Source organism: Scyliorhinus torazame, chromosome 7, assembly GCF_047496885.1.
Source record: "Scyliorhinus torazame isolate Kashiwa2021f chromosome 7, sScyTor2.1, whole genome shotgun sequence".
In the NCBI taxonomy this organism is placed as follows: domain Eukaryota; kingdom Metazoa; phylum Chordata; class Chondrichthyes; order Carcharhiniformes; family Scyliorhinidae; genus Scyliorhinus; species Scyliorhinus torazame.
In genome coordinates this window covers 60,316,335-60,339,402 of record NC_092713.1, presented here as the reverse complement: position 1 = coordinate 60,339,402, position 23,068 = coordinate 60,316,335, and the positions used below count along the sequence as shown (strand labels likewise).

General features: G+C 47.3%; 1 protein-coding gene and 1 long non-coding RNA gene across 4 annotated transcripts in view; one reads left to right on the top strand and one right to left on the bottom strand.

Moving 5' to 3' along the window:
* The window catches only part of LOC140426248 (ERI1 exoribonuclease 3-like), a 632,563-nt gene that overhangs the window by 509,532 nt on the left and 99,963 nt on the right, over positions 1 to 23,068 (bottom strand). For all 3 annotated transcript variants that reach the window (XM_072510772.1, XM_072510770.1, XM_072510771.1), the window contains exon 6: positions 6,451 to 6,523. In XM_072510772.1, coding sequence (XP_072366873.1) covers positions 6,451 to 6,523 — 73 coding nt within the window. The remainder of the gene's footprint in view (positions 1 to 6,450; positions 6,524 to 23,068) is intronic.
* Positions 1 to 23,068, top strand: part of LOC140426249 (uncharacterized) — a 125,161-nt gene that overhangs the window by 43,142 nt on the left and 58,951 nt on the right. The window lies entirely within an intron of this gene.

Here is a 23,068-nt window from a genome sequence, read left to right as displayed (position 1 = left end):
GACACCGCTCCCGGGATCTACCCGGCTCGCAACGCCTAGCGAAATCACATCAGATCTCGCGAGATGTTGTGATGTAAATCCCGCCCACATTTTAGCACATCTGTACATTAAAGCGAGACAGCTAGTCTCACTTTAATATGCAGTTTCCCAAAGCTTTGGGGTCTATGCCCTTTGCCTCGGAGACCTCAGGCGAGCACTGTTCAGTCCTGGTCTCCACAAACGGGGGCCAGGCGGAACAGCACTCATCGGGATCTCCCAGGAGATCAGAGGCCCCCAGGTGCATGCCCTTTGGGCAAGGTGGTACCTCGGCATTGCCAAAGTGCCCAGGTGGCACTGTCAGCTGGAAGAGACACCATCAGGGTACCAGGTTGATACTGCCAATGTGCCACCCTGGCATTTTTCACACAGTGACGATCGGGCCAGGGGTGTCCTGCGTGGATCTTGTTGCGATGCGGGTACTCCGAGCACCCTTTCATACGGAGTTGCCGCTTCAGGGGGTCGGGGGTGACGTCGGGGGTTCCAGAGATCCGGACGCCATCTCGCTGCACTGAGAAGTTGTGGCGAGTGGAGCTCCTCAGGGCAGAAAACGGGGCTATATGCGGCCTCGGCCACACGTTGCCTACTGAGGCATCCTATCTAACCCAAGTATCATTTGTGTTTCTCAGCACTGCAAGCGCCAGGAAACACCTTAGCTAAACACGCACGCTATGGGAGTTTGTGCCCGTTTAGTTAAATCGCACCTTCTGTCCCTTATAGCATTAATATAAACTGTAACTAGATGAGGCCCCAGCACTGATCCCCCTGGCACTCCACTAGTTACAGTTTGCCAATCTGAAAATTTCAGGGGAGGCGGTGGCATAGTGATATTGTCACTGGCCTAGTAAATCTGAGATCCAGAGTAATGGTTCAAATCCTGCCACTGCAGGTGGTGAAATTTGAATTCGGAACTAAAAGTCTAATTATAACCATAAAACCATTGCCGATTGTCGTAAAAACCCATCTGTTTCACTTTAGGGAAGGAAATCTGCCCCCTTACCTGGTTTGGTCTACAAACTCTTAACTGCCCCCTCAACGCCCACGTCCCATGAACACATTTTTTAAAAGGCCCATTTATCCCGAATGTTTGTCTGTTGGTTAGTCAATCCTTTGTCAACACTAATATATTACTGTCAACACCATGAGGTCATATTTTGTGCAGGAACCTTTTATGTGGCACCTCGTCAAGTGTATCAGTAGATGGAGGTTAAAATACAAAAAACATATATCTAGGCAACACTTATAGTCAAGTGTTAAACTTGACTTCCCATGAGTGAAATAGTTAAAACCATGGACGCGATTCAGTGACTGAGTTATGCCCGGCGGGGATCTGGACGCAACTGCTGAATCGCACGAAAGCCCCAGATCAGGCTCTGCGCCGGGCCGATCGCAAGTCACCCGACTCGTTCCGCCTGGCGTGATCTGAATCTCGCCTGTGCTGGAAGAGATCCAGATCTGCATAATTAAATGAGCCGTTAGGCTCATTGAAATGCACGGAGGCCGAATGAACCTGGTGCCCAGGAGTCACCGGCCGCGCCTGTGTGACCTCACCAGGGCGCCGTTTAGCACTTTGGGGTGTCTCGCAGGCCATTAGAGACCCCCAGATGGCCGGGACAGGACAGGGTGGTACCCTGACACTCTCCCTGGCACTGCCAGCCCAGCATTGTGGCACTGCCAGGGTGCCCAGGTGGAAGTGCCGAGATGCCGAGGTATCAGATTGATAGTGCCAGGGGCCTTCCCATAAGATTGGGTGTGAGTGGGAGTTTGAGGGTCCCAGAAAATGGGGGTCTGGAGATAGGGGCAGCCTTCCAAATAGTGCCTCGATCTGTGAGGAGCCGGTCCTGCTGGCGAGATTAGCTCACTTGTCCAGGACAGCTGCCTAAGTGTGGCCTCGACATCTCATTTCCTGTCCTTTTGCTAGTTTCCACTTCCTCGTCAGTTCGTCCAGTGTCGCCAGTCTGTGCTTAACATTCTTTTCAAACAGTTTTTGGTTTGCTATTTTAGGACAAGTATCATCCCACTGAAACTCAAAACATTCTCTATTTTTGGATTAAAATAATAGACCAAAGAATGTTGGATGAAAACATTGAAACGTTAATCCAATGGTTTCTAGGCTGACTTCCAATTCACCACCATCTATAAACTTCAGTTCATCCAAAGTTCTGTTGTACACATCATATCCAACACTAACTTCCATTCACTCTTGCCCTTGCTGACCTAGATGGACTTCGAATTCCTCAATATTGTAAAAGTAAAGTTTTCACTCTCCTGACTTCTGCAACCTCCTCCAGCCCAACATCTACCCCACAATTGTGAACTATCCATTCTTTGAACTGCAGCTGCTTGAACACAATGCCTTCTCTCTGATCTATCATTTTAGGCTTTTCACAGTAATTTCATTGCAATTGAAGCCTACTTGTGACAATAAAAATTATTATTATTAGTCATACCCTCATCCACACAGATTCCATGATCTAGAATTCCCTCCTAAATCCGCACTGCCTGTTCGTTGTATAGTAATTAAATATTTATTTGTATTCAGGTGATGGGTAATTACTGATGATTCTCTTGTGCTCCAATATATAGACACATCATTGAATATTGCTCATTTAGTAGGAGAAACAAAAAATGTACCATTGAAGTTTGTAGTAAGACAAGGTGGCCGAGAGGTTACTGCAATGGACTACAAATCCATTGTGCTTTGCATGGGGCGGGATTCTCCCCTACCCGGCGGGGCGGGGGGTCCTGGCGGGATGGAGTGGCATGAACCACTCCGGCGCCGGGCCGTCCCAAAGGTGCGGATTTCCCTGCACCTTTAGGGGCCAAGCCCTCACCTTAAGGGGCTAGCCCCGCGCCGGAGTGGTTGGCGCGCCGCCAGCCGGAGGGAAAGGCCTTTGGCGCCACGCCAGTCGGGGCCGAAAGGTCTTCGCCGGCCGGCAGAAGTCGGCGTATGCGCGGGAGCGTCAGCAGCTGCTGACGACATCCCCGCACGGGCATGCGCAGGGGGGGCGTCCCATCCGCATCGGCCATGGTGAAAACTGTGGCCAAGGCGGAGGGAAAAGAGTGCCCTCACGGCACAGGCCCGCCCACAGATCGGTGGGCCCCGATCGCAGGCCAGGCCACCGTGGGGGCACCCCATGTGGCCTGATCGCCCCGCTCCCCCCCAGGACCCCGGAGCCCGCTCCCGCAGCCTTGTCCCGCCGGTAAGAAAGGTGGTTTAATCCACACCGGCAGGACAGGCATTCCAGCAGCGGGACTTCGGCCCATCGCGGGCCGGAGAATTGCCGGTCGGGCCCGCCAACCGGCGTGGCGCGATTCCCGCCCCCGCCGAATATCCGATGCCGGAGAATTCGGCAACTGGCGGGGGCAGGATTCACGCCAGCCCCTGGCGATTCTCCGACATTATGGGGGGTCGGAGAATCCCGCCGATATGTTCGAACCCCATCCTTCCATTTTCAACATATTCAATGTGCCTCTACATTGATCCACTTGCATGACATGCTAGGGGTGAATTGAAAATTCTGGAATTGATAGAATTTTCACCCGATGCAGAGAGGGACAGGGAAGGAAGACCACCTCCTCCTGAACCTGCCTGGCAAAACGCACCATAAAAAGGTCCAGGCAGCGGGCAATCGAAGGGTCATCGTGCAGCCCAAATGTCTGCCCCGCTACCATGGCTAAATGATAGCCAGGTGTTCCTGGAGAGGGAACATGTAGAATCTGATGGGCACTGCGGGCATTGGGTGCTTTATCAACCCATTTAATCACATTTTCATTTCATGTTTTAAGTTTCAATTGTGATTCGTTTTTGTTTGATGCTTTAAGGGGCTGCTCTTTTAATGTGTCCCTCAGTTTGTTTAATTTAGTTTAATTGGTTCAACCCAAAATAGAATCATAGGATTTACAGTGCGGAAGGAGGCCTTTCGGCCCATCAAGTCTGCACCGGCCATTTGAAAAGAGCACCGTACTTAAATCCACACCTCCAGCCTATCCCCATAACCCAGTAAACCCACCTAACATTTTTGGACACTAAGGGCAATTTAGCATGGCCAATCCACCTAATCTGCACATCTTTGGACTCAGGGAGGAAACCAAAGCACCCGGAGGAAACCCACGCAGACATGGGGACAACGTGCAGACTCCGCATAGACAGTGACCCAAGCCGGGAAACGAACCTGGGACCCTGTAGCTGTGAAGCAACTGTGCTAAACACTATGCTACTGTGCCGCACAGTATACAAAAATTGACTGATTGTGATTGTTGGATGTGGAGGTGCATATCTGTAATGTGTACCTTTGTAATTAAAAAGCATAAGCTCCAGAAGTATCCTTCACTGCCTGGCTTTCTAGGGTAAAACACTGCTTAAGAAACTCCTTCTCCTTTAATAATTTCTTTAAAACACCCTCAAAAGAGATATGTGGATAAAGTTTATCGTATTGATTATATTTTGCCTAGATTCACTACATTGTATAAATATAAATACATTTCTGCCTGATTACTGTGTGTTATATTAATACTAAGTCATCTTGGCAATAAGCACAATGCACAATGTTTTGTTCACTTTCATAAAAGAAAACAAGTTGTACATGAATAATGTAGGATTTTCTGTGTGTTATTTCATGCAAGCTGATTGTGTACGTAGGGAACAGTCAGCCTACTGACAAATCCTACCCTCTGCCGATGCAATTTCTGGATCTCACTGTTATAAATTTGTAGTCAAAACGGCTGCTTGCCATCTGCAAAGTGACACATAAGCTCTCCCCTCTTATCTCTCTTAGCTGTATGTTAATCAGGACTCTGCTTAGTGCCTTCCTCATCTCCACGTTATTATGCAGCTGCTGACCCTTTCTGACAGAGTCAACCTCCAGTCAATATTCAGGAAAGGTTGACGAGAAAGGACGAACACTGAAGGGTTAAGGAGGGGGCACTTACTAATACAAAATTCAGATATTTAGTCACTAGCTGAATTGAATGCAACTGAACACTTTCTACAATTTAAAAAAAAGCTATAATGATAGTCATCATCTTCTATAATTGTAAAACATGCAGTCAATGAATATCTCAGCATTGAGATACTAAAGCAAAATAAAATTAATTATTCTCTTCATGAAAAATACATTTGTTACTACAAGAGTCAACTCTTGGTAATTTTTTGATAATGCAGTCAAAGAAAGTATTTCAAAAACACATTTATAATTTAAACCAACTTCCCTCATTTACAGTAGCATGCTGCGTGTCTTAGTAGGACTGAAATCCAACCTGAAATATGTGGTAGTTCCACAAACAATTGCCCTCAACAAGCCCAGTGGCGATTTTTCATTTTTTCCAATGGGGAATGTACATCCATTTATTTTTAAAATCATTAAGCAAACTAGGGAATCGATGCATAGAAAAGTTACTCCAATGGAACAGTAGATGATTTAATTTGGCAACTCAACTTTAAAGAATGTCAGTCAAGACTTTAAAGGCTCTTGAACAAGAGAGGAATTTTTAAAAATGACAATATTGATGATTCAGTCTTGGAACTATTCCAAGTGTCTATTATTACAATGACGTTTCACATTGCTTGCCTTTAGTAATTTGTAAAGCATGAATAGTAATAAATACCATCGTACTGAAAGCAGAAGCAGGCTTATAAAGTTGCACAAGGAAACAAAAGGTTAAAATGGTTAATGATATCAGCCCACTCACATCTTTAAATATGAAACCTGAAAGCATGCATACAGTGAAACAAGGTGGAAAGGTAAGTGTTCCAGTCCTGGAAGGACAACCAACCAAAAATACTGCATGTCGTTTAAGGGTTAATGGAAGACTTGTGCCTTTGTCCTCTTACTTTCAAGCTTTTTTTCATTCTTCCCTGATTTAAGACTTCTCCTCTCTACACTGACAGTAAGGTATTTCTCTCCAGCAGATTATAAGTCACTCTGGGCTATTATTCAAGTACAAAGTCCTGGCCTCTCTGCATTTAGACCAAATATAATATCCTTCATGCATACATTATCTGTCTTCCTATTATCTGGTATGATTTCTGAATTAAATTTCAGCAATGTAATATTGGCTTGAAGAGAGAATTTCTTTATAGGCTAGTCAAAGGTTAAAATACCAATCAAAATAACACTGCATATGCACCAAGACATTTTAATATTCCTAAACCCTATGATTGTAAGGACATAATATTTTTTCCTGATTACCCCAAAGGCAACACATGCTTACAAGACAGCTACGGCAGAGAGAAACTTCAGAGTTCAAATGGTACATAATATCCTATTTAGCAGTGACACAAAAAGAAGATCCCAGTACCAGAATCAAACCAGGCTTAGAGCCATCAACTCCTCATTTCAATGCAAATGGGATTGGCTATTAAGCATCTCTTAAGACCTCATCCTTAAAAACGATGCCTGCTACTCAAAGTACCTTTTTGAGATTAATCCACTTCTTGAAGTAATCAGGAACTGGCAGACCCAAGTCTTGGCATTGTCCTGGCAGCCTAAGAAAAAGAGAAAAATTGTTTGATTCTATTATAGTACAGGCCTTTTTTACTCATCTCTTATGGTAGTTGTAAGATTATGGAGATAAGTTCATGTCTAGCTGCCATCCAAACAGCTAAAGAGCGACTGAATAGAAAATCTGTAATGCTGTTTTCTACCTTATAAACCACACAAAAAATTCTATTCATCATTTTAATGTAGCAAACAAAATAAGACCATTTACAGATGATGCTACTGAAACAATCTTTAGACAAGAACAGAGCTGTTTGTATCTTTCTTTGTCAGGGAGCTACCTCAAAGAATGCCATATAACTATATTTTTCTCACTATACAGACCTAGTGATGGCACTCTTCCACAATGAAAAAATGAAGCTGGTAGATTTAACACTTTTGAAAGTGTTGTGGCCCACAACATAGTAATGACATACTGAAAAAACTAGAAAAATATATAACAATTACAATACAGCTTCATGAACTCTAGCTACATCAGAGCTGAGCACTTTTGCAGTATTATATTGATCGTTGCAGAAATTCTATAAAACGTGTGTTAAACATTATATTAGAGACGAATCCTGATGGATTTGAATTACATTTTTGACAGTTACTAAAGTAAATTTTCAAGCTTCCAAAACTTGGAGCTTCAGACTGAAGATGGTCCAGGAATAACACTTTGAATGAGTAACACCTGAATATTTTGCAGTCGGACTAAATCTAATTATATCAAGGAAACTGAGACTTCCCAGAGAAGCTTAGGGCAGTAACCAGATCAAGTGGTTTAAATGTTATCCGAAAATGTAAAACCAGCTAATGTTCATCATCTGAACTCAGCTTACAGATTACTGCCTTATATTCTGCTCATGCACATAATGTACATGATAGCAAATGTACTTTACAGTTGTTATTCTAACCACATCAGTGCAGTATTTCTGTTGAACCAAAAATATTTTAAACGAGTAGCAGTACAATATGATCAGATTATCTTTTAATGGAACATTTTAACAGGCATGAGCTTGCACATATTATAAATAATTTTATGGCACAAATTTCACTTTGATCAGTTCTAAAAGAAGGTTGATGTGAAAACTATTAACTCTTCATACTTATGGGCCATTCCAATAGAAAAATAATATTTAGATCAAGGTTTCTACAATGTGTGTTTATCAAACATGATGAATCTATAATACTTGTAATACCTCAGTCTATTTGGTCATTCATGTTGCAATTGAATTTAAATTAAATACTTCAGCGTACGCAATGTTTTACAAGAAGCTGTAACTGTACAAAAGATGACTGACAAAATTCAGCATGCTAATAAATCAAGAGCATGAATAAATGGACAACATTTTATGCTTGGACATCTAGGTATTGTATATATAATGACTTGAACGGGAGGTGATTTGGCACATTACGATCCTATGCCTGGATTAAGTATGGATTTATCTTGAGAGTCAACTCGGAATAGTATATTAATTTTGAAGAAAACAGGATTCACTAATATCAGTGCCAAAAACAGACTTTCTTTGAGCAGTGGATATAAAGAGACCTGTTTGCTATTTACTAATCAAATACAATGGTATACCTGTTTTTTACTATCCACTTTCAAACTGCTTAACACTGAACTTGACCATGCACTTCAACAATACCATTGAACTTTTGATGGAAGGAAGGGGGGAAATGCAGTTTCATCAATCCAAAAAATCTAATAATGATGTGAATAATGCTCCCACCATCAGCTGTCCCTAAGAAGGCATATTCCTCGTACGGTAAAGGTAAAGTCGCATTGGTCCCAGATGATCATAAGCTGTTTTTCCTTTGAGGGGTACAGCTGACTGGGGATGGTTGGTTGACCTGGTTGATGGTTGATGGGGATGGTTGACCTGACCTGAGGATCACCACACCTCAGGCGAGGAGCAAGGTTGAGAAGGCGGGCCTTCATGAATAATCTCAGCTAGTACGGGAATTGAACCCGCGCTGCTGGCCTTGTTCTGCATCACTGTAAAATTTTAGATTATTTGCAATTTGCAACCATTGATTATACATTTTTCATTGAAAACAATGCAATATTTATCAACTGGCCTCTCTATGGAAATTCCACAGCTGACTGATACAGAACAGGAAAATTATATTCTCAAAAATATGTCAGAATTCAGAAGTGCAATATTACAGCCACCATAAGGGGTTCTTGCTTTTGATGGAACAAGATTAGACATTTTGCAGCTGCTGGATTCAACCTTGAGCTCAACAATTTCAGATCATAACCTCTGGCTCCATTTTTTTTCCAGATGTCAGCTGTTGGTAATGATTCTGCTATTCATATTTTCACCCACCTCTCAACCCATCTTATGTTTATTTATTTGTCCCATGACCATCTCCTTTTGCTTTTCACCCATCATACCTTGTTGTAATTTTATTCAAATATGGGGGAGACAAAAACAAGTAACTATCGGCCACTTAGCTTAACTTCTATCACTGAGAAAATTAATTAGAATTCTTTGAGGTGGTAGTGAGCAGGATAGATGAAGGGGAGCCAGTAGATGTAATATACTTAGATTCACACAAAAAGCGTTTTCTAACCATAGAATCCTATAGAATTCGTACAGTAGGGCGGCACGGAGGTGCAGTGGTTAGCACTGCTGCCTCAAGGCACCAAGGACCTGGGTTCAAGCCTTGCCCCCAGTCACAGTCCATGTGGAGTTTGCACATTCTCTCCGTGTCTGCATGGGTCTCACCCCACAACCCAAAGTTGTGCAGGGTAGGTGGATTGGCACGCTAAATTACCCCTTAATTGGAAAAACGAATCCCTACAGTGCAGAAAGAGACCATGCAGCCCATCAAGTCTGCATTGACCCTACGAGACAGCACCCCGCCTTGACCACTCCCCCCCCCCCGCCCTATCCCTGTAACCCCACCTAACCTGCATATCTTTGGACTGTGGGAGGAAACTCGGAGGAAACCCATGCAGACAATGGGAGAATGTGCAAACTCCACAAAGGCAGCCACCCAAGCTGAAATTTAACCCGCATCCTCGGCGTTGTGGAGGTATCACACAAAAGGCTACTTAATAAGAGAAGAGCCAATGGTGTTGGGGGTAGTATATTAGGATGGATAGAGGATTGGCTAACTGATAAAAGATAGAGATTTGGGATACGAGGAGCATTTTCAGGATGGCAACCTGTAACTAGTGGAGTGTCACAGGGATCCGTTCTGGGGCCACAATTATTTACAATACATATATATATATTGATGACTTGGATGAGGGAAGTGAATGCACGATTGCAAAGTTTGTGGGTGACAAAAAAAAGGTTGGAAGGCAAGTGGTGAGGATAACACAAAGAGTCTTCAGAGGGATATCGACAGGTTATGTCAGTGGGCAAAAAACCTGGCAGACGGAACATAATGTAGGAAACTGTGAAGTTATGCACTCTGGTAGGAAGATCAAAGGAGTTGAATATTATTTAAATTAAGAATGACTGCAGAACGCTGCAGCACAGAGGGATTTGGGGGCCCTTGTGCTTAAATTACAAAAGTCTAGCATGCAGGTTCAGCAGGTAAGTGGAATGATGAATGGAATGCTGGCTTTTATTTTAAAGTGAATAGAGTATAAAAATAGAGAAGTCACACTAAAATTATACAAGGCACTAGTTAGACCACACCTGGAATACTGTCAACAATTTTGATCCCCTTAACTAAGGAAAGATAGACTGGTATTGGAGGCAGTCCAGAGAAGGTTCACAAGGTTGATCCCGGGTATGGAGGGATTTACTTAGGAGGAGAGGTTAAGTAGGTTGAGCCTGTACTCATTAGAGTTAGAAGAATGAGAGGTGACTTATTGAGACATATGGGGCGCGATCGAATGGAAGAGTTTTGATGTGTAGTTTATGGCTGGCCTTTCTGGGAATTTCCTGCCGACTCTGTCAGTGAGTTCCCCACCGCTATCTAACCACACTTAATCGCTTATTTGGACTCTGGAGAGTTTCTCGCCGGTTTAGCCCACACATAGGGAGAGGTTTACTGCACAACCTGCTGCGTATTTTTTGGCAGTGGAGGTGGCCCACCAGCAGGATCTTCTGGTCCCACCGTTGTCAACGTAATTTCCCACTGAATGCACTTCTCGTCGCTGGGTAACCTGAGGTTGGGGTACGCTGTCGGTGGGGACGGAATATCCCACCAATGTGAACAGCCGGTAAATTCTGGTCTTATAATTACTTTCATCACTGGAGAGCTGAACTCTCTGGCCAGACCCGTTCCTCAGAGCTCAGGGTGCCATTTTGAAAAGGTGCCCCGATCTCAAAGTGAGCTTGAGAGTCCACCGCACCCTACACGCATGGGCAATGTCACCCCCACACACATGAGCAGTACCCCCCCGCCAAGTGAGGACATGCCACTATGGGGTCCCTGAGGACCTCCCCCCTTCTTCAGGACCCCCCTACTCCCTTACAGGCACCCCCTTCCAGCACCACCACATTTCACCGCCCCCCCCCCCCCCCCCAACCTCCCAGAAGTCCCTACTTATCTGCCTTGCACTTCCCACCCTTCATACTCCCCTTTCACCCTACTTTCATGGGCATGATCCCCCTCAGACCCTGCGTCCACTCCAGGGGAGGGCCAGGGGGCTATCCTGCCCTAGCCCTGACCATCTAGGGACCTTCGATGGCCCAGGAGATCCCCCCAAATGCTGTTTTGCCTGATCCATATTTGTGTGCAGTAGTGCTGAACAGCGCCCGGCTGGGGCCTCTCTGGGAGGCTGGTAGATCCCAGGAGGCCAGGAGATCGCGGGTAAGTATGCTTAAATGGTTTCAACACCTACTTAAGCACACGTGGCCTAGTCCTGCCCATTGTGCGTGGGATTCTGGTTGCGCCGCCTTGCGGGACTTGGGTAGATCCCACGAGGCATCGTGGCTGCAGGGCGGCCCGCAGGAGCCCTCTACCGTGCTTCCGGTTGTGTGCAATGCGGCCGGTAGATCACGTCCGTAGGATTCTCAGGAGACTTGACAGGGTAGATGCTGAGAGGATATTTCCTTTTGGAGGAAGTCTAGGACCAGCGGGCATAATCTCAGAGTAAGGCGTCGCCCATTTAAAACAGATATGAGGAGGAATTTCTTTTCTCAAGAGGGTAGTAAAACTGTGGAACTCTTTACTTCAGAGAGCTGCAGAGGCTGGGTCGCTATCACTGCTGCCTCACAGCACCAGGGACTTGTGTTCAATTCCAACTTTGGATGACTGTTTGTGTGGAGTTTGCACATTCTTCCCTTGTCTGCGGGGGTTTCCTTCGGGTACTCCGATTTTCTCCCACTTTCCAAAAATGTGCAGGTTAACTAGATTGGCCACGATAAATTGCGCCCTAGTGTCCAAAGATTTGCAAGTTAGGTGGGATTACAGGGTTAGGGCGAGGGAGTAGGTCTGGGTGGGATGCTTGTTTGGAGGGTCAGTGCAGACTCGATGGGCTGAATGGCCTCCTCTGCCCGGTAGGGACTCTATGTTCTCTATGTTAAGTATGTTCAAGGCCGAGATGGACAGATTTTTAATCATTAAAAGAATCAAGGGTTATGGGAATAATGCAAGAAAGTGGAGTTGAGGATTATGTCAGATCAGCCATGATCTCATTGTATAGCGGAGTAGACTCAATGGGTCGAATGGCCTACTTCTGCTCTCCTGCCTTCAGCTCGATCACAGCAGTCTCTGTCCCTGCCTGTACATTGCTTAAAACAGTTGCATGTCTGATTCTTTCTAGTTCTGCTGAAAGATAAGGGCCGGGACTCTCCGGTATCCGGTGGGGCGGGCCATACCAGTGCCAAAGAGTGGCGTGAACCACTCCGGCCGGTTCAGGGTTAGGCCGGCGCTGGAGTGGTTGGCACAGCGCCAACCGGCACAGAAGGGTCTCCGCCGGCCGGAGTTGGGGCATGCGCATGAGTGCCAGCGTGTTCCCAGAACCGCTGCCGTGATTCCTGCGCATTCGCAGGGGGTTTCTTCTCCACACCGGCCATGGCAGAGCTTTACACAGGCCGGCGCGGAGGGAAAGAGTGCCCCCATGGCACAGGCCCGCCCGCAGATTGGTGGGCCCCGATCGCAGGGCAGACCACGTGGGGGCCCTCCGGGGGCCGGATCCCCCCTCCCCCCCCCCCCTCCCCCGAGGACTCCGCAGGCCGCCCTCAGAGCAAGGTCCCGCCGGTACGGACCTGGTCTAACCCACGCCGGCGGGACTGGCCGAAAACGGGCGGCCACTCGGCCCATCGGGGACCGGAGAATCGCTGGGGGGGGGGGGGGGGGGGGGGGGAAGAGAGAGAGACTCCTTCCACTGCGCATGCGCGGGAATGCCGTCAGCGGCCGCTAACGCTCCCGCGCATGCGCCGCCCAGAGATGTAATTTCCGCGCCAGCTGGCGGGGCACCAAAGGCCTTTTCCGCCGGCTGGCGGGGCGGAAATTAGTCCTGCGCCGGCCTAGCCCCTAAAGGTTGGGGCTCGGCCCCCAAAGATGCGGAGCATTCCGCATCTTTGGGGCGGCGCGATGCCCGACTGATTTGCGCCGTTTTGGGCGCCAGTCGGCGGACATCGCGCCGATACCGGAGAATTTCGCCCCCCATTCAGTATGTGGATGGCCCGACTTAAGAGGGGCAAAACTTGACCGCCTCTTGGGAAATAAGGAAGGGCAGGTGACAGAAGTGTTAGTGAGGGATCACTTTGGGACCAATGATCATAATTCCATTTGATTTAAGATAGCGATGGAGAATGATAGGTCTGGCCCAAAAGTTAAAATTCTAAATTGGGGAAAAGCCAATTTTGATGTTATTAGACAGGGGGCGGAATTCTCCCCCCCCCCCCCCACGCCGGGTGGGAGAATCGCCGGGGCGCCGCGCGAGTCCCGCCATGCCACCCCGACACCCGCACGTGATCTTCCCACCCACCCCCCAAACCGGCGTGGCGAGAATCACGGCTGGCCGCTGGGGGAATCGCCGCGCGCCGTTTGTAACGGGCGTGCGGCGATTCTCCGGCCCAGATGGGCCGAGCGGCCTGCCCAACGCGACGGGTTCCCGCCAGCGCCGTCCACACCTGGTCGTTGCCGGCGGGAACAGCGCGGGAACGCTGGGGGTGGGGCCGCCTGTGGGGGGGGCGGTTCCTGCACCGGGGATGGGGGCCTCAAAAGGGGTCTGGCCTGAGATCGGTGCCCACTGATCGGCGGGCCGGCCTCTCTGAAGGAGGACCTCCTTTCCTCCGCCGCCCCGCAAGATCCATCCGACATCTTCTTGCGGGGCGGCCTCGGGAAGGACGGCAACCACACATGCATGGGTGACGTCATTTACGCGGTGCCGGCCGCGTCATGTATGCGGCGCCGCTTTTACGTGGCGCCAAGGCCCAGCGTGCGTAAATGATGCGACGCCGCTCCTAGCCCCCCGGGGGCGGGAGAATAGGGGGCTGGGAGCGGCCTCCAACGCCAGAGTGAAACACTCCGGTTTTCACTCCGGCATCGGGACTTAATCACCCGATGGGAGAATTTATCATAGAATTTAGTGCAGAAGGAGGCCATTCGGCCCATCGAGCCTGCACCGGCCCCCGGAAAGAGCACCCTCCCCAAGGTCAACACCCCGACCCAATCCCCACAACCCAATAACCCCACCCAACACCAAGGGCAATTTTGGACACTGAGGGCAATTTATCATGGCCAAACCACCTAACCCACATAACTTTGCACAGGAACTTTCAAAAGTTGATTGGGGGAGTCTGTTGGCAGGCAAAGAGACGGCTGGTAAGTGGGGGGCTTTCAAAAGTGTGTTAACCAGAGTTCAGGGTGAGCACATTCCTTTAGAGTGAAGGGCAAGACTGGTGGAAGGAGGGAACCCTGGATGACTCGGCAAATTGAGGCTTTGGTCAAAAAGGAGGCTTATGACATGCATAGGCAGTTGGGATCAAATTAATCCCTTGAATCATAGAATCATAGAATTTACAGTGCTGGAGGAGGCCATTCGACCCATCGAGTCTGCACTGGTCCTTAGAAAGAGCACCCTACCCAAGCCCACACCTCCACCCTATCCCCATAACCCCGCTTAACCTTTTTGGACACTAAGGGCAATTTAGCAGGGCCAATCCACCTAACCCGCACATCTTTGGACTGTGGGAGGAAACAAGAGCCCCGGAGGAAATCCAATCACACACGGGGAGAACATGCATACTCCACACAGACAGTGACCCAAGCCGGGAATCGAACCTGGGACCCTGGAGCAGTGAAGCAACTGTGCTAACCACTATGTTACTGTGCTGCCTTATATTGGTGAGTATAAGGGCAGCACGGTGGCACAGTGGTTAGCATTGCTGCCTATGGCGCTGAGGACGCGGGTTTGAATCTCGGCCCTGGGTCACTGTCCATGTGGTTTGCACATTCTCACAACCACAACCCAAAGATGTGCAGGATAGGTGGATTGGCCACACTAAATTGCCCCTAATTGGAAAAAATAATTAGGTACTCTAAATTTTTTTTTTTTTAATATTGGAGTAGAGAGGTTGTCGGTGTAGAGTTAAGAGAAAAATCAGGAGGGTAACAAGGGGACATGAGATTGCTTTGGCAGATAAAGCAAAGAAAAATCCAAGGAACTTCTACAAAATACATAAAGGGCAAAAGAGTAACTAGGGAGAGAGTATGGCCTCTTAAGGATCCACAAGGTCATTTATGTGCAGATCCACAAGAGATGGGTGAGATCCTTAATGAATATTTCTCATTGGTATTTACTGTTGAGAAAGGCATGAATGTTAGGGAACTTGGGAAAATAAATAGTGATGGCTTGAGGAATGTACATATTACAGAGAAGGAGGTGCTGGAAGTCTTAAAGTGCATCAAGGTTGATAAATCGCTGGGACCTGATGAAATGTATCCCAGGACCTTTTGAGAGGCTAGGGAGGAAATTGCCAGTCTCCTAGCAGAGATATTTGAATCGTCGACAGCCACAGGAGAGGTGCCTGAAGATTGGAGAGTAGCAGCTGTTGTGCCTTTGTTTAAGGAGGGCCACAGAGAAAAGCCTGGGAACTACAGACCATTGAGCCTAACATCTGTGCTGGGTACGTTGTTGGAAGGTATTCTGAAAGACAGGATCTACAGGCGTTTAGAGTGACAAGGACTGATTAGGGACAGTCAGCATGGCTTGGTGAGTGGCAAATCATGTCTCACGAATTTGATTGAGTTTTTTGAAGTGGTAACCAAGAAGGTAGATGAGGGCAGTGCAGTCGACGTTGTCTACATGGACTTCAGCAAGGCTTTTGACAAGGTTCCGCATGGTAAATTGTTGCATAAGGTTAAAATCTCATGGGATCCAGGGTGAGGTAGCCAATTGGATACAAAATTGGCTTGACGACAGAAGCCAAAGGGAGGTTGTATAGGGTTGTTTTTCAAATTGTGTTGTTTTGCTTTGAATATAAATTGTTCATTTCTTGAACATTTGTGCTCAGCCATACAATTTCCACACCCATTGTGGCCCTCAGGCATAAATGCTTGCCCATCTATGCCTAGAACAAATGAGTCCCACGACGGACAATCCAACCCTTTCACTGACACACATTGTTCATCTTTAGCTCGTCATACCATTCTTCACAAGGCAGAACGTCACTCGACAGGCAGCAGGAAAAATGGGAAGCAGAGGACAATGGAGCTTTCAAATAAAGTTTGTGGCTGAAACCATTAACCAGAAATGGGACAATTTCACTCTGATAAACACCAAAGTACATCTACAAATCTTTACTCTTCCTTTTTCAACAACTCCAGGATGGATCAACCCCTGTGGTTTCAGCATAGCTAGGAGCAGCCTGCTTATGTCCCTGTTCTCACTGTCCAAGTGTTCTTGTCCTCTGGGTTTTGAAGCATGTAAAGACCCCACCAGAGGTTGACCCACCTGCAGCTGCATAGTAACCATTGCAGCACAGGGCAGCATGCAGGGCGCTGACTGCAAGATGTGGCAACGGATCTGGAGTGGGGGCACTTTCAACAGAGTCCTCACTTACATGTGTCCTTTCCTCACAGTTCACCTGTATGTCCCTACTAGCCAAGAGCTGGAGAGCACTTTGTTGCACTTTAATGGGCACTGAACAGCCCAGCTGAGGTTTTCTTCAATTGTGCTAAAGGTGCCAGTCTGAATGCTAACACCACTGCTAAAGGCCAGCAACACTCCAGTTACCTGCCACATCCGATGCTCCATACAGGTGGCTACTCTTTCTATTGTGAAGACATCAGCGTGAAGACTTGAAACATATTTGCACTCATGCTACGGATGGACTCCTCCAATTGTGCACAGTGCCTCTGGAAAGGCTGACAAGACCTCACACATTTTCTGAAGCTATTCCAGAATAGTCCTCTTTGTAGACTGCTCTGAACCTCAGCATCTGCACCCAACTGAGCTGAGTTTGGAGAGTTTTGCTCCCTCAGATGAGGACTCTTCACTGTGTCCACCACTTGTCCTGCTTACTTGTGATATGTACCAAGTGACAACTCAGCTACATGTCTTGGCGGTTCCATGAGGTGTGAGTATATCTGAGGTGGTGGAGGGAACACAAGTTGTGCATCTTGAGAGCACCATCACTTGGGGGACACTTGTAGGATTTTAAAAAAAACTGAAATAGGACTAACAAGGTGAGCAGGCTCTACGTCACCTTTGTGCAGCTCATCATAGTTCAGTGGCTCAGTGTCTGCTGATGTAAAGTCTACAAGTGTGAGTGTTGTATGCCATGTGGTTGTGTTTATATTGATGCCATCACCAGGTAGCTGTGAGGTTCCCCCACCCGCATCCACCTCCCCCACTCCCCCGTCTCTCCATTGCCAATGGCAAAACATGCTGACATCCACTTATGTCCAATACTTCCTTCTCCTCTGCTGCTGTTAAGGTGGTGATGACAGGACAGCCACCTCCAGTTCTCTGCTGCTCCCTGCTGTTCTGTGCTCTTTTGTCCAAGGACACAATGGGGGATGAGTCGGGCACTGTCATAAAATAAGGATAAGTGGTGACTGTTTAGATAGGGATGTGAGGAGATGCCTCAACAGAGATAGATGGGTGCACTTGTCGGATTTGTTTCTCTGAGAAGTGATGTGCAGTAAGGAGGTTTGTACTGTGGCATGTTAGTCACCTTTCCTGCTCTGATCAGGTCATTAAACATCTTGCGTGTTTCTAACAGAGAGTGAGGCATCATACCCCTGCTGCTGATGCTTTGGCCATTTTAAGCCATGCCTGCTTGTTCTCTCCAGCAGATTTCTTTCTCCTGTTCATATAAGAACAGAGTCTCCTTGTGTGCCCTTACAGTTTGCTGCTCGATGTCTAGGAATACATCTGAGAAGTGTGGCGGTGCATTTCCATGTTGACACTCTGTAAAATTTCTGGCTCTGTTATGCCACTTTGACAATCCTTCAATTCAGATTCTAGCAGGTTTCCTTTAAATAATGATGCTGAAACAGACTGATGCAAGTGATCATCAGACTCATATGCTTTAATCGGTCAGGAAATCCGGAGGTCAGATGCAGATGTGTTAAAAACTCACTGAGAAATATGTTGCAAAAAACATCCGGGTTTCCCGATGTGCTGCTGGTCATTCTTGCTGCAAGCAGGTCAGACATTTAAAATTCACCCTGTTAACTCTGATTCTCTCTCCACAGATGCTGCGTGACGAGGGGCGAAATTCTCCGGAAACGGCGCGATGTCCGCCGACTGGCGCCCAAAACAGCGCAAATCAGACGGGCATCGCGCAGCCCCAAAGGTGCGGAATGCTCCGCATCTTTGGGGGCCGAGCCCCAATTTTGAGGGGCTAGGTCGGCGCCGGACGAATTTCCGCCCCGCCAGCTGGCGGAAAAGGCCTTTGGTGCCCCGCCAGCTGGCGCGGAAATGACATCTCCGGGCGGCGCATGCGCGGGAGCGTCAGCGGCCGCTGACGGCATCCCCGCGCATGCGCAGTGGAGGGAGTCTCTTCTGCCTCCGCCATGGTGGAGACCGTGGCGGAGGCGGAAGGGAAAGAGTGCCTCCACGGCACAGGCCCGCCCGCGGATCGGTGGCCACCGTGGGGGCACCCCCGCGATCGCGGGCCAGGCCACCGTGGGGGCACCCCCGGGGCCAGATCGTCCCGCGCCCGCCCCCAGGACCCCGGAGCCCGCCCACGCCACCTTGTCCCGCCGGTAAGGTAGGTGGTTTAATTTATGCCGGCGGGACAGGCATTTTAGCGGCGGGACTTCGGCCCATCTGGGCCGGAGAATCAAGCGGGGGGGCCCGCCAACCGGCGCGGCGCGATTCCCACCCCCGCCGAATCTCTGGTGCCGGAGACTTCGGCAACTGGCGGGAGCGGGATTCACGCCAGCCCCCGGCGATTCTCCGACCCGGCGGGGGGGGTCGGAGAATCTCGCCCCAGGTCAGCATTTCCAGCACTTCCCATTTTTATTCAATAATCTATTTGTGTTTTTAGTCTGACCTAGATACAGAAGATGGATTCAACAGGGGAAGGCAGGGGAAATGGTGCTGAAACTCGTTAGTAACTCGCCATGCAAACCATGAAGTTTGCTGTTTTTCAGACTTGAGGGAAGTACAGAGTGGTGTTGTTACTTCTGCTCTTTCGGGTATACATTAACAACCTGGTCTTCGGCATACTGGGTATAATTGCAAAGTTTAGAGATAACATGAAATTCAAAAATGTAGTAAATAACGAAGAGAATAGTTACAGGTTTTAGGTGGACATAGAATAATGAAATGGGAAGACATGCTACTGTTTAAAAAATGAACACACATAGGCGAGACTTCCCGCCGGCGAAAAGGGCCAGAAAGTTCCAGCCAGGGTTCAATTGATCCATTTTACTTGGAGGAATAAGAGGAGGAAAGTAAACTAAATTATACAATTTTAAAGAGGATACAGGAACCTGGGGCTTACAAGCACAAGTATTTTGTTATGTGGCAGAACAAGTTGATTAGAGCGTGTTAAGGATGAATATTGGATCCTTGACTTCATAATCAAAGGCAAAGGGGACAAAAACAAGGAAGTTATGCTAAACCTTTATAAAATGCTGGTTAGAAAGAAAGAAATACTTTGAATTTATGAAGCAATTTTTACAACTTCCAGCCATGCCGAAGTAATTCACATTCAATTACGTACTTTTTGAAGTGTAGTCACCGTTGCAATGTCAAAAATGGTACAGCCAATTTGCGGACAGCAAGATTCCACAAATTGCATCAGCCGTGAGTTAAAGATCAGTTTTTTGTCTTAGTAAAGGTGATTGAAGAATAAATTTGGCTAGAGCACTGGAAAAATTCCTCCTGCTCTTATTCAAAATAGTGCTGGAAGATCTTTTATGTCCACTTTAGAGGGCAGATGAGTCCTTAATTTAACATTTCAACTGAAAAGTGGTTAGTTTTATTGCCAATTCTGTGCATGTCACTTCAGAAGAATGCCAAGATCTTAGAGAGGGTGCAGAGGAGATTTACTAGAATGGTACCAGTGATGAAAGGCTTTAGTTCTGGAAAGACCACAGAAATTAGAGTTGTTCTTCTTCGAGCAGAGAAGGTTTGAGCGACGTTTGATGGAACTGTTCAAAATCAGAAGGGTGATGATAGATGAAGGAGAAACTGTTTCTTGTGGCAGAGGGTAACACAGATAACACAGATTTAAGATAATTAGCAAAAAACCAAGAGATCCACTGAAAAAAAAACATATGTAATCTTTTGATCTAAAATGCACAGCCTGAAAAGGTGTTGGAAGCGGATTAAATAACTTTCCAAAGGAAACTGGATAATTACTTGAAAGGTAATGATTTGAAGGGTTATGGAGAAAGAGAAAGGAAGTGGGCTAACTGGATAGCTGTTTAACTGGCCTAGGCACAATGAATAAAACTGGCTTTTATTGTGCTGCACACTCTATGGTTCCATAAAAGCACCCCATAACTTCTTCTGTTCACTATAATGGGCTCATAACAGCAGAGAAAGAAGCCAGTCAGCCTACTGAGGCAATGCCACTCTCTGTTGCAAAACCCAGTCAGTCCCATTCCCTTGCCTATTCCGCTGCACTACCTACTGGGACATCCTTCTGGGTGTTACTCTTATGGAGACCTACCAGCTTCCCTTTCAACTTCAAGCATTCAGGTCCGGAGTGTCCTATTTTGTCACAGGTAGAACACACTGGTCTCTGGGTCTTATCCATTCGGGCTTGAGGAGGGTTTCTTGCAGCCACATTTGTACTCCAAGAAATACAGACCCTGATTATTGTTTCTTGCAGCCACAAAACACCTTTCCTATCAATGTCCCCTTCTTTCCTTGCCAATGGTTTTGGGGGTGGTTTGCAAAGCGTCTCCCTGAATTGCCTGACCTATTGGTGAGGTCATAGTTATCTGCTGTCAGGGCTGCATCCCAGGCTGTGAGGATTCTCTGCTCCTCCAAGTACATTCTTAAATTGGAGGGTAAAAATCCTCCAACTATATCAAGTTGTTCAATCCCTCGTAGGTGCATTGTATTTTTGAAGAGCAGACCCACCAGTCGAATGTGCTTCAACCGTTGGAGCTCTATGTAGACCAGCGTGTGTTTCTTACAAGTGTTCTGAAATTGCTGACGATATGCCTCTGGGGCTAACTCATAGGCACTAAGATTGGCAGCCTTGGGCTATCCATAATTAGTGGACACATCAGGAATCAAACTACCCTTGAATTAAAATGGTCCAGATATCAAATGGCCATTTTAGCTGTCCTGCTACGTTTCAAAAGTGGCGATAAAGGATTCCATATCACGTTCTTCAAACTTGGGAACAAATCTAGCATCTTTGGACCTCGGGGGTTGGCTCTGCGTTAGGGAGGTTTGGACCGTTACCAGGTAGAGGGAAGCTGCTGGGGGATACCTCCGGCTCCCTTTGAGCTTCTAACTCCGTTTCTAATTTTTGGAGCTGGAATTTCTCTCTTTCCCTTCCTTTCTCTCTCTCTTTCCTGGAGGAAGTCCAAAGGAGATTCACCAGGCTCATTCCTGGGATGAGAGGGTTGTCCTATCAAGAGAGACTAAATAGTCAGGGTCTGTATTTCTTGGAGTTTAGAAGAGTGAGGGTGACTTTATTCAAACATATAAGATCCTGAGGGGGCTTGACAGGGTAGATGGTGAGATGTTTTCACTTGTGGGAGAGTCTCAAACAAGGGGACATAGCTATAAGATAATAATAATCCTTATTGTCACAAGTAGGCTTACATTGCAATGAAGTTACTGTGAAAAGCCCCTAGTCGCCACATTCCGGCACCTGATCGGGTACACAGAGGGAGAATTTAAAATGCCCAAATTACCTAACAGCATGTCTTTCGGGACTTGTGGGAAGAAACCAATGCAGACAAGAGGAGAATGTGCAGAGTCCGCACAGTGACCCAACCGGGAATCGAACCTGGAAATCTGGCGCTGTGAAGCCACAGTGCTAACTACTGTGCTACCGTGCAGCTCTGATAAAGGGAGGCTCATTTAAAACGGAGGTACATAGAAATTTCTTGTCGCACAGGGTGATGAATGTCTGGAATTCACTGCCATGCAGGGTGGTGGAGGCTGGATCATTAGAAGTATTCAAAGTGGAGGTGGATAAATATTTGGTAGGTCGAGGAATAGAGGGCTATGGGGAAATGGCACAGAAAAGGAGTTGAGGCCGGCATAGATCAGCCATGATCGTATTAAATGGCGGTGCCTCTCTCTCACTCCCTCTCCTGAAATTGTCGCTGAATTCTGAGCTTTTGCAATCAGAATTGGGCAATTGTATAGGTAGTAGGCAGGACGTTATGACATGCACACACACACACATACATAGAAAAAACATAGAAAATACAGCACAGAACAGGCCCTTCAGCCCACGATGTTGTGCCGAACCTTTGTCCTAGATTAATCATAGATTATCATTGAATTTACAGTGCAGAAGGAGGCCATTCGGCCCTTTGAGTCTGCACCGGCTCTTGGAAAGAGCACCCTACCCAAACTCAACACCTCCACCCAACACCAAGGGCAATTTGGACATTAAGGGCAATTTATCATTGGCCAATTCACCTAACCCGCACATCTTTGGACTGTGGGAGGAAACCGGAGCACCCGGAGGAAACCCACGCAGACACGGGGAGGACGTGCAGACTCCGCACAGACAGTGACCCAAGCCGGAATCGAACCTGGGACCCTGGAGCTGTGAAGCAATTGTGCTATCCACAATGCTACCGTGCTGCCCTTGAGAACAAATAAATCTACACTATATCATTTTACCTTAATCCATGTATCTATCCAATAGCTGCTTGAAGGTCCCTAATGTTCCTGACTCAACTACTTCCACAGGCAGTGCATTCCATGCCCCCACTACTCTCTGGGTAAAGAACCTACCTCTGATATCCCTCCTATATCTTCCACCTTTCACCTTAAATTTATGTCCCCTTGTAATGGTTTGTTCCACCCGGGGAAAAATTCTCTGACTGTCTATCTATTCCCCTGATCATCTTATAAACCTCTATCAAGTCGCCCCTCATCCTTCTCCGTTCTAATGAGAAAAGGCCTAGCACCCTCAACCTTTCCTCGTAAGACCTACTCTCCATTCCAGGCAACATCCTGGTAA